Source organism: Myotis brandtii, unplaced genomic scaffold, assembly GCF_000412655.1.
Source record: "Myotis brandtii unplaced genomic scaffold, ASM41265v1 scaffold36, whole genome shotgun sequence".
Taxonomy (NCBI): Eukaryota; Metazoa; Chordata; class Mammalia; order Chiroptera; family Vespertilionidae; genus Myotis; species Myotis brandtii.
The window spans coordinates 6,696,318-6,707,887 of NW_005363836.1; the positions used below are offsets into that span (position 1 = coordinate 6,696,318).

An 11,570-nucleotide genomic window follows, 5' to 3' on the forward strand; every position below is an offset into this window, starting at 1 on the left:
CCTGAGGTTGGATGGTCTGTTTGATGCTTCTATGTCTCTGGATATATTTTAGTTCATCAGTTTATGTTGTTCATTATATTCCACATATGAGTGAGATCATGTGATATTTATCTTTCTCCAACTGGCTTATTTCGCTTAGCATAATGCTCTCCAGTTCTATGCATGCTGTTGCAAATGGTAAGAGTTGAATTTTTTAATTTAAAAAAAAAAAAGCCAGAAATACACAAGGCAAATTTCAGTTTTCCTTTTTTCCAAATCTTACTTTATAAATTAAGAAAATTCTACACATTTTTAACCATAATTGACCATACTATTGCCTAATTTTGCAGTGGTAATTTACTCCCTAACACCCCTTTCTGTTTTATATGAGGTCTGGCTTAAAAAGCTCTCTAAGAATCTGTAATTCCCTGCTTCATTAGAGATACAGCTGTGTGAGCATGCTAATTACTTTTTTGAATGAAATAATTTATGTGTTCTCATGTTCCCAATGTGTCTGTCCTGGTTTCCCCCAGTTCGATGCCGACCGAAACGAGGATGAGGTGTTCTATGACATCAGCATGGCGGTGGACAGCAAGTTATTTCCGAACAAAGAGGCTGCAGCAAGTAAGTCCCTGTGTCCTTCGAGCAACAGTCTGTCCTGATCACCTGCCAGGTGTCCGGGGCTTTGTAGTAAGGTTGGAGCTCAACACATTGCTGTGAGATTTTGAGGATGACACTGTTCTCAGAGCTTTATACTTTCTGGTCTAGAAATCAAGGTACAAAACAAAAGAGAAAGGAAGGCCCTTATAGTTACTTGCCTTTCTTCCAGTCATTACACATGCAAATTAGTAGATAGTCACCATGTAGCATAAGACCTATCTATATATATAAAAGCCTAAGTGACCATTGCAACAGAACAACCGGAACGACTGGTCGCTATGACATGCACTGACCACCAGGGGGCACAGGCTCAACGCCAATGGGACCTGCCAGCAAATCTCCCAGTCCCTCCCCCCAGCTGGCAGGCTCCGATCACCCAATCGGGGCCAGGCCCCAGGGCTGGAACAGGGAACCAGGGGTGGATGGCAGCAGACGCAACCCCTTTCCCAGGGGGGCCAAGGACCAGCTCCCTCCTCGGGGCCAGCGGCCAACCTCCTAGGTCCCTCCCTTATCCCTCCCCCCGGCCTGCAGGCCCCAATCGGCCCGCCACCCACCTGCCTCAGTGGCGGTTGGCCGTCTCCCCTCTGCCAGCAGACCCCAATTGCCCTACCCAGGCCTGCCGGCCAACCTCCTGGTCCCTCCCCCTGGCTGGCAGGTCCCAATCGCCTGATCGGGGCCAGGCCCTGGGCTGGAATGAGGAACCGGGTGTGGGTGGTGGCGGACATGGGCAGCAAGGGAAGGAGAGGGGAGGTGGGGAGGCAGGGAACCGCGCAGTGGCAGCGTGTGGTCAGCAAGGAAAGGAGGAGGCAGTAGGCAGGGAACCTGATAGGCACTGACCTCCAGCCAGACCTAGGGATCCCTCCCGTGCACGAAATTCATGCACTGGGCCTCTAGTGTTATTATAATTGAAAAAAATCTAATCTAGCCTACACTTTGTACAAGAATTCAAAGTTCCAATTCCTGCAGGACTCCATAACCCATACAGGTCTCACCTTTGCCGAGGTTGGGGGGAGGTGGGGAGGAGCCTCCTCTCGGATCTGAGAGCCACTCCCACCTGCCCCACAATCCCTGCTGTGGCCCTGCCCCTTCTCTTCCTAGTACTCTCACCTAGAAGTTTGCCATTGGAGGGTCATGCAGAGCAATCATACCCCCATAGTGGGCAGGTCTCACAGTTCTGTCCTTGACCCTTCTCTCCCTGTCTTTTACTCTCTGGGTTAACGTAGTGTCCCTCTTGGCTTCAACTATCAGTTCCATGTGATGACTCTCAATCTTTGGCTCAGTCCTGATCTTTTTTTCTCAGTTATGGCCTCAGTGGATAAAGACCAAAAAGTTCTACGCTGTAAAGAAAAAGGCTAAACACTTAACATTTTAAGCCATATTTAAAGCCCACCAAGAGTAGCTTTAAAGAAAGGCAGGATTAAAAGGCAAGCGGTAGTCTTTCTGGGCAGACCCGCAGAGCACAGATAACTGATTAACTCAGCTGCCCACTTTTCCAAGGATGTTTGCAAAAAGACGGCCTACTGCAGGGAAAGGTGCAACATTGAGAAGCACGTAAGACCAGCTAAACAGACTGCTGCTGCTCTGACGAATGCATGACACCGGTGCTCTTCAAGTTAATATCTTACTTAGAACACTTATCAGACCTCTAACAACAGATATCTAATTGCCAGATAGCTTCAGTTTGCTAATGCAATGTGGGGGGTGGAGGGCTGATGTAGGCTGCCCCTTCTTTAGAACTGCCAGCATTTTGTGGCTTTCACGTGGCCTCGTCCTGCAATAATGCAGCCGGGCTGGCTTCTGTGCTAAGTCGGTACACTGCCTGAGGACCCGCCTTTGCCCTTATTCTCCCACGTCCCCTTGGCCCAGGGCACAGTGTCTGCCCTCTGTAGAGGTTTGAAGGGGCTCCTCTTTCCTCCGACTTCTCCCAGAGGGTGTTTGTGCTCACGGCTCTGACTCCCACTCCCAAGTCCTGGGAGCTGGGTTCTGCTCCAGCCTCCACAGCAGTCTGTTCTGTCTGTGTCAGCCCTCGGTGAGTGACGTGTGCCCGGGAGGGACTGTGGGAACTAGAAATAAGCGATGCCGCCTTCCAGGAAGCAGCCACTTGGCAGCTCCAAGCTATTGTTCTCATTAAGGAATGGGCCAGGGCTGTCAGATCCGTCTCTCCTCCACGAGAAAACAGAAACCTGCACTTGGAGATGAAATCTCCAGGCTCAGGAAGGTCGGTGACTCACCCAATTAAACTCGTCTTGCCGGTGTCCTCTGCTCTGTGAATTGCCAGCCCCGGGTTTTGTTCCTTTACTCTTTCCTTCTCTCTAAACCCTCTGCAGAGTCCCAGCTGCCCACGGCTCTCAGATCACCTCCATGGGAATGGCTTTCAATTCCTTTTTAAATGTTTAAAATAAAAACTGTATATATTTAAGATGTGCAGCACAGGAAATGATGGCTACAGTCAAACTAGTTGACATATACCAGAAGTTACCATTTTTCTATGTGTGATCAGTGGCACCTGAAGTATATTCTTTTCACAAAGTTCCAGTATTCAGAGTATTGCCGACAGGCATCATGCTGTACATTAAACCTGTAGACTTATTCATCCTACCTCACTGCAACTTGGTACAACGTTAGCCAACATCTCCCCACTTCGCCCACCAGCGTGCTCATGGTCACCATCATGCTGCTCAGCTTCTATGTGCTTGACTTTTTTCTATTCCACATATAAGTCAAATCATGCAGTTTTTCTCTTACAAGAGAGCAGGGCAAAAATGTTCCTACCCTCACAGCCCACACTGATCCTCTGTCCTCAGGGCCACCTTGGAAGTCCAGTCTTGTTCTCAGTTTCCACGGCACTCACCAAAGGCTGTCGTTCCTTGCCCATCCCTGGCCTCTCCTGTCTGTCATGAATATTGTTGTTGCCATGGGAATCCTCCTAGAATGCATCTCTGATCCCCCTGCCTCCCTGACAAAAAATGAAACAAAGCAAAACTTTCAATGACTTTCCTGCAGGCTGAGCATCATCAGTGCCCTTAGCGTGAGGAAAATACCCTTAGCTTTCCCACAGTGGTCCTGCTCCCTCTAAGGCATCACCTCCCCCATCACCCACACCAGCTTCCTCCAGGGTCTTGTAGACCTTAGGTATCTTCCTGCCTCTGGCCATTTTGCACAAGTTGCTTGGAAACGCCTGGGCAAGCATGTCAAACTCGCAGGTGGCAGGCCGCATTTGCATCCCTGGACTCTCCCAACTCCTAGCTCCATCCATCACCTGGTCAGATCCTACTCTGTATCTCAGATCAAATGTGATTTCTTCAGGAAGCTTGCTCAGGCCCCATCCCAGACTAGATTAGGCCCTGGAGTGGCACCCCGCACTTTTCTTTCAGGGTATTTATCACAATTGTGATTATATAATTAGAAATATGTTTGTTAAAAAAAATCTATTTCCCTTTTTAGAGTGCAAGGCTTCAAAAGGACAGTGTGTGTGTGTTGTGTGTGTGAGTGTGTGACTGTGTGTGTGTGTGTGTGTGTGTGTGTGATACCCAGTGTGAATCTCACAGGAGATGGCATAGAAGGCCTCTCCCTACTGGTCACCTCAGCTGGGCCGCTCAGCTGAGTACACCGACTCACAGCCCCACCACATTTTCATTGGCTCCAGAGCAGAGTGTAGGTTTGTTGCCTCCCTGCCATAGAATGCGGTTCCCTGAACCTCTGCACCCCTCCGGCCCATCTGCAGTGTCCCCCACTCTCCGCAGCCCTCCATTAATGCTACTAGCGGGGCCATGGGATCCAGCACTCAGTCTCTCTGGGCCTCCGATAATTGGGAACAGTAAATGGTTTATGTGTGTAAAGCACATGGCTGTCACATTGAAAAGACTATATATATCCTATATAATAAAAGGCTAATATGCAAATTGACCAAATGGTGGAACAACCAGTCGCTATGACACGCACTGACCACCAGGGGGCAGATGCTCAATGCAGGAGCTGCCCCCTGGTGGCCAGTGCGCTCCCACAGGGGGAGCACCACTCAGCCAGAAGCCTGGCTCACGGCTGCCGCTGCCAAGCACAGCGGTGGTGGTGGGAGCCTCTCCCACTTCCACCGCAGCGCTAAGGATGTCCAACTGATGGCTCCCGGACTGTGAGAGGGCGCAGGCCGGGCTGAGGGATACCCCCACGCACACACCCCAAATGCACAAATTTTGTGCACTGAGCCTCTAGTGTGTATATGTGTGTGTGTGTGTATATATATATATATATATATATGTTAGCATCTCTGCTGAGGATTTGAGGAGTCCCAAGGACAGACCACATCTTACTAAACACAACTCTTCCCCATTTCCCTAGGTCTGCTTCTGCTCTCCCTCTCTCCCTTCCTCCCTCCTTCCGCCCCAGGATAGAAGAACTGGAAAATCCCCCTTCCCTTCTCACCCAGAACAGTCCACCCACACCAGATCCCTCAAGGAGCTCACTTTTTAGTCCCAAATACTGTCCACATATTTTTTCAAAAAAGGGGCTCTTTAAAGTAATTCAAATGCAAACTGTGACTAACACTTTCCACGCTTGTTGGAATTAGCGCTGGCTGCTCCACCCGGCTCCTGGGTGACTCCTGGAATGCTTGCGAGGGCTTTAATGTTTGTGGAGCAAATGAAGATCAAGATCCACAAAAGTCAGATGTCAGCGTCCTTTCACTCACTTCAGTCCTTTGACATATATGTGTCGAATGCATAGGATTTCTAAGTACCATTCTTAGACTCAGAGATGAAATATGCCCTACCCCAAGCTGCTTATAATTTAGTGGGAGAGACAGAACTGGGAGAGGCCGCTTTCCTCAGAGGGGCAGATGAAGGGCTAGAGGCATTCTATCCACCCTTCACTGCCCCGAAGCCCTGCCTTGAGGGAGTGTTTCTTTATTTGGTACTCAAAGTGGGAGGAGGGCATTCCTAACACTTCAGATTGAAGATCCACTAGGTCCTAGTGACTAGGAAGAAAACGCCTGTGGCATTATCCCAGGAAGCAGTACTGTTAGCCTTGTGGTACCGCTAACGCCAATTTGTATCATCTTCCCACTTAAATTTAAGGAGACGACCTGGAAATGATATTTCCAAAAACCATTCGGCATCTAAAACTGGTGACACTGAGTGCTCCCTGTGGGCTTTTAATTCAGCTCATATTTTTCTCTGGTGTCTACAGAAAGGATACTTTTTAAAGATGAAAAGAAATCAAGAAATTCAAAATTGGGGGCCATACTATCACTTTTTTCAAATGTCCTAATTTTGCTCTTTTCTTTAGATAACAAGAGAATTCATTGAAGTTGTTTTATATGTTAAATTGCCCAATGAAAGAAGGCAAAATGTGTACATATGGCTATATTTACCTCCCTATTTTGTATAGTCAAACCTTAGACTGTTATTAAAGGTCTCATTTTCAGCAAACCAAGCAACCAATACAAAAGAAAATGAAAGCTATTCAGTCATTATCTGAGCTGATAATGACATCCTTTGTCTGTTGCCTTCTATAATAAATTAGTACTGTTGCCAAGAGCAACAATGTGTCAAGAAATTCCTCCCCTTTATGATACAATAAAATTTCTGTTAAAAGCATTTTTTCGGGAAAGCCAATCTCTTCTTCCTTATAAGCACAGGTTGTGGGTTATTGTTTTTGTAAACAAAGATCTCTTCATTCTGTTGCTGAAAACAGTTTTCTAATAATCTTGTTCCAGTTTCAAATATTAACGTATAATATCTCTTAACTGGGCTGTGTACAAGCCCTTCACTTTGTGCTTTTCTAAAACAACCAAAAGAACAGTTTCTAATTAAATAAAGTAAGTAGGACACAGGAACTAAAACAGCTACATGTTTAATAAGCCTTTGAGTTCATATCATGTTGCTCACTTCATATGAATCGCTGTACTAGAAAATAGATATGTGAGATGAGGGAATCATTTAAGTACCTATCTCCACTTCCACTAGGCAGCGGTGGGTAATATCCATACTATGGAAGTAGTGAAAACTAAATAAAATTGCCATCACCTTGAATGATGCTATTACTAGCAGCCCCTTGGTTGTCACCAGCTGGAGTGACACACCTTGATTTTACTTCTAATTCTTCCGTTTCTGCAGCCACCCAGGGACGCGTCTCATCATCAACCATTCATTTTCTCAGAATGTAGAGGAGACGGCAGGTCCTCCAGGTCCTCTCCTATCGAGTGCTAGAAGGAAAGATCATAGTTATAAAGCCACTGGGATGGCTCCTGCTTAGAATTTGGAGTCAGCGGATGTGTAGGAGAAATGGGGACTATAATTTCTATCCTTATCTCACTCACTGTCTGCAGGACCTTGGCCAAGTTATTTGACTTCTCCGCACCTCATGTTTCTCTTTTCTAAAATGAGGAGGAGGAAGTCTGTGAAATACTGGTTCAGAAATGTCTGTGCTCTTATCATAGAAAAATAATGCATTCTACTTCTGACATATTTCCTGCCTCACACACATACTAGTACATGCAAACTGACCTTTAAACTGGGCTTTCAGGCAGTCAGGTATCTTGGCCCTAAGACACGCCTTATACAAAACTAGAGGCCTGGTGCACAAATTTGTGCATGGGTGGGGTCCCTAGGCCCGGCCCGATGGGGGCCCATTGGAGGTGGGGCTGGCCGGGGGGAGGGGCCGCAGGAGGGCTCCAGGGCATGTCCAGCCCATCTCGCTCAGTCCCAATCAGCCGGACCTCAGCCCCCTACTGGTCGGAACGTCTATCCCCTGGTGATCATTGCACATCATAGCAAGCGTTAACATATCACTAGCATATTATGCTTTGATTGGTTGAACAGATGACCAGACACTTAACATATTAGGCTTTTATTACATAGGATTTTATTTGAAAAATACCAAAAGCAAAAAGAGAGAGAGAATGAAAAATACCAGATGCACAAAGATATAAAAAGTATCTATACTAATAATAGAGGAATATGCAAATTGTCCGGGATGCTGTTACAGTAACATTAACGACCAGCAGGCTGCCTGGGGCAACCAGGCTGGCAAAGGAGTTAGTGAGGGACGACCAAATGACTGAACAACAGGCTGCATGGGGCGACCAGGCTGGCAGTGGGGGAGTAGTTGGGAGTGACCAGGCTGGCAGGGGGGTGCAGTTGGGGGCAACCAGGCCAGCAGGGAGGCAGTTGGGGGTGACCAGGCCAACAGGGGGGCAGTTGGGGACAACCAGGCCAGCAGGGGGCGCAGTTGGGAGCAACCAGGCCAGCAGGGGGGCAGTTGGGAGAGACCAGGCAGAGGTGGTTAGGGTTGATCAGGCTGGCGGGGGGTGCGGGGGCCGTCAGGCAGGCAGGTGAGCAGTTAGGAGCCAGCAGTCCTGGATTGTGAGAGGGATGTCCAACTGCTGGTTTAGGCCCAATCCCAGCAATTGGACATCCCCTGAGGGGTCCTGGATTGGAGAGGGTGCAGACTGGGCTGAGGGGACCCCCCATGCACGAATTTCATACACCGGGCCTCTAGTATATTATAATTCCACTTTAAAAAATTATATATGTATAATTAAATTTTTGTGTATCACCCCTCTAGTCTCACTCTGTTAATAGCGTGTGGTGCATAGTCTTCCACACTCCATTCTAGTGAGCACCTTATTAACAATGGAATTGTCAAGGGCCTAGCACTGTGCCACACACACCTATGTGACTCTCAGTAGCAACCCTGCAGTTAGCTACTTTTCCAAAATGGTTCGAAGGGTCAATTATATCCATTTTGAAAAACTTCATTATCCTTTAAAAAAATTTTAAAGATACAAACAATAAACAGTAGCGTGACTGCTTAGTACTTAGTTTGGTAAGCAGCAGGGCTAATGATGAGAAGAGAAGAGTTGAGAAAAAAAACTATGTGAGAACCTACCTAGATTCTCTTTTCGGAAGAAAGTATGAAAGCAGCCTCTCTGGAGAGGCCCATACCTGAGATGTTTTTATCAAAACTCCATCTTCATTCAACATTACTCATTGCATATTGTGGCCAAGAATTATTTGGCAAGGCCAAGTATAAAATGAAACATGGAGTCGTTTATTTCCTTACAGGGTGCATAGTGTTTTATGGGCAGCACTGACTTCTGTCTTTCTGGCTAGTTAGGTGATTTCTACAGGGGTGGGCAAAAGTAGGCTTAAGGGTATGCATTTATTCTTGTACTACTAGTTATTTATTGGTTTGTATGACTACTGTAGACCTACTTTTGCCCACCCCTGCATTTCGAAGCAGGAGAGAGTTGCTAGATGAGGATGATGAATCAGTTGTGCTCCAGGAGCTCCATTATGAGCCTTTGGGGGCCATTGGGTAAGCAATTCAGTGTAACCTGTGGCACCCAGGGAGGGAAGATCCTATTAATACACTAAGCTGACCTGATTTTTCTCACCTTCAGGGACTTAGGGGATGCAAAGGCTGGAGGGAAAGCTCAGGTTCTCATGGACTGAGCAAATTCAGCATATCTTATTTCTAGGAACCCTTGCTCTTCTCCCACTCTGGACTTGGCTCATGGTGTTCCCTCCACCTCAGTGTCTATCGCACACCCCTAAACTGCTTTCCTCTGAGACAACCCTATTCACCCTCACAGTTCAGGCTCATGGATTCGTTCCTCGTGAACAATCCCACCTCCACCAGCACCTCCACTACTAGGCAGAAGTAACCCTCTCTTTTTGGTCCCTGCACCTTGCTATGGACAAATCCATCACCTCCACAAGTTTGTCTTCTTCTTAAGGGTGGAGACCAGTGATGGCGAACCTATGACACGCGAGTCAGAGGTGACACGCGAACTCATTTTTTTGGTTGATTTTTCTTTGTTAAATGGCATTTAAATATATAAAATAAATATCAAAAATATAAGTCTTTGTTTTACTATGGTTGCAAATATCAAAAATTTTCTATATGTGACACGGCACCAGAGTTAAGTTAGGGTTTTTCAAAATGCTGACACACCGAGCTCAAAAGGTTTGCCATCACTGGTGGAGACAGTGTCCACAGCACCTGCGTTTTCTGTCTGCAGGTCAAACAGTGCCTGGCAGATGGGAAGAGTCTAGAAATGTTTGTGAATTTAATGTAGTCATGAGGACAATACGGAAACCTAGTGGGAGAGTGTTTGCTCTAGAAATGTACGCGGACAGCCTCCTTAGGTCATCCTTCCCTTTCTAATCTTAGGTGCAGGTGACCTTGATTCTCCGATGATGTTGGACTCTGGAGAGATCATTGACCCAGGATCTGATTATGAAGATCAGGTAATTAAAACCTAAAAACATTTCGCTGTTTAAGTAGTTTTCATTTTAGCCTTTGTTAATGTTTCATGAAAATTAGAATTCCAAATCATTTTGAGAAATGTTTACAGTAACATATATCCTGTAATAAATCGCAATAGCCTACAGCTTTCATTCATTAAATTCGGTCCTTTAGCTCGTCCTTATCCACAGATATAAAATGGCAATAAATTAAGAAAAGGTTTGTGGTCAAAAGTTACATTCGATAGAAATGAGGTTACCAGAGTTATCTTGCCCAAGAATTTGCCTGTATCTCTATCACTTAATCCATAATAAACCAAAGGTATTTATTAATAAGCATTGGCTACAGGTTTGGGGATGTGCTTTCCTATGTCTAACTTTTGAAAGGGACTGATGGCCAAGGGCAACACAGCCAGGGAGTTAAATATGTTTTCTATTGGAATAAAAGCAAAGAAATGTATCTGGGTCATTTTCTTCTCGGCAGAAGAACTTTCCCTACTGCTATATTTTAATCTTCCAAAATAGTTGGCAAATGATCCAATCCTCTCATTGGGCCTTGTTTTTTAAACAAGGATAATGTCCAAAACTCCCTCCCACCTCTCACCAAAGCTCCTCTGCAATGGCTGAGCGCCAGGTGGACATGGGCTAGGTTTTCTCCCCATCTTCAACTCATATATGTCTCAAATAAAGCAGGTAGGTCTGACCACTGACCAGATATAAAGGCTGGCTACACATTTCACGTACATATGCAGAAGTTATTTTCACAAGTGTTAAGTTTCCTTTCCTTATATCACAAAGCAAGAAGTTACTGATGAGTCATATAATGGTACATACTTATATTTTAGCATCTATTAGGCGCTTAATACATACATAAAGATAGTGCTAAGTTTGTTCATTTGATTATCTCACAACCTCTTTGGGAAATAGGAATTATTATCTCTATTTCATAGACAAGAAAATTAAGCAAAGAGTAATTTGCTCACAGGTATACAACAGGTTTCACCGTGGGGAGATAAACTTCGAGCGCATTCCCTGCCTCCTTTCCTAGCTTCCAAATGCCACCCATTCACTGGTACATTTTTGGAGCCTTTTCAGTTGATAAACCTTAAGATCTCAACAGAGGCAAACACCAGACAATCACTATTGAAGGTGAGTTCACAATCCAAAATTACAGGCGGCACAAAGAAAAACCATAACAAGAAATCCAGCTGGTTCAACAAATGAAAGACTTCACACCCCAAAAACTGGAGATAACAGAAAAGTCTGAAAGAAATGTTAATATCGGAATTTTTTTTTAAATATATTTTTATTGATTTCAGAGAGGAAGGGAGAGGGAGAGAGAGAAACATCAATGATGGCTGCCTCCTGCACGCCCCCTACTGGATATGTGCCCTGACCAGGAATCGAACCATGACCTGGTTCACAGGTGGACACTCAATCACTGAGCCATGCCGGCTGGGCCAAAAAAGTTTTCTTACATGTGACTTCCAAAGGGAATATGGATAGGAAGGAAAGGGGTATGAGGAAAACAGACCTGCTGTTAATTGCACATTACCTCTTCTCATCCATTTGATATTCCCATCTCCCTACAAGCAAGAAAGCTGGAAACAGAGCTTACTCAGTGTCCAGGAAGAAAGATCTATTCCATGAGCACTGAGCCAGCCTGGACCACAAAACTCTTGCGCC

At 45.8% G+C, this 11,570-nt stretch overlaps 1 protein-coding gene across 1 annotated transcript in view; it reads left to right on the plus strand.

The window, feature by feature from the left end:
* Window positions 1-11,570, plus strand: part of AK5 (adenylate kinase 5) — a 199,510-nt gene that overhangs the window by 113,770 nt on the left and 74,170 nt on the right. Inside the window, exons 6-7 of the mRNA XM_014544328.1 lie at window positions 513-603; window positions 9,811-9,887. Coding sequence (XP_014399814.1) covers window positions 513-603; window positions 9,811-9,887 — 168 coding nt within the window. The remainder of the gene's footprint in view (window positions 1-512; window positions 604-9,810; window positions 9,888-11,570) is intronic.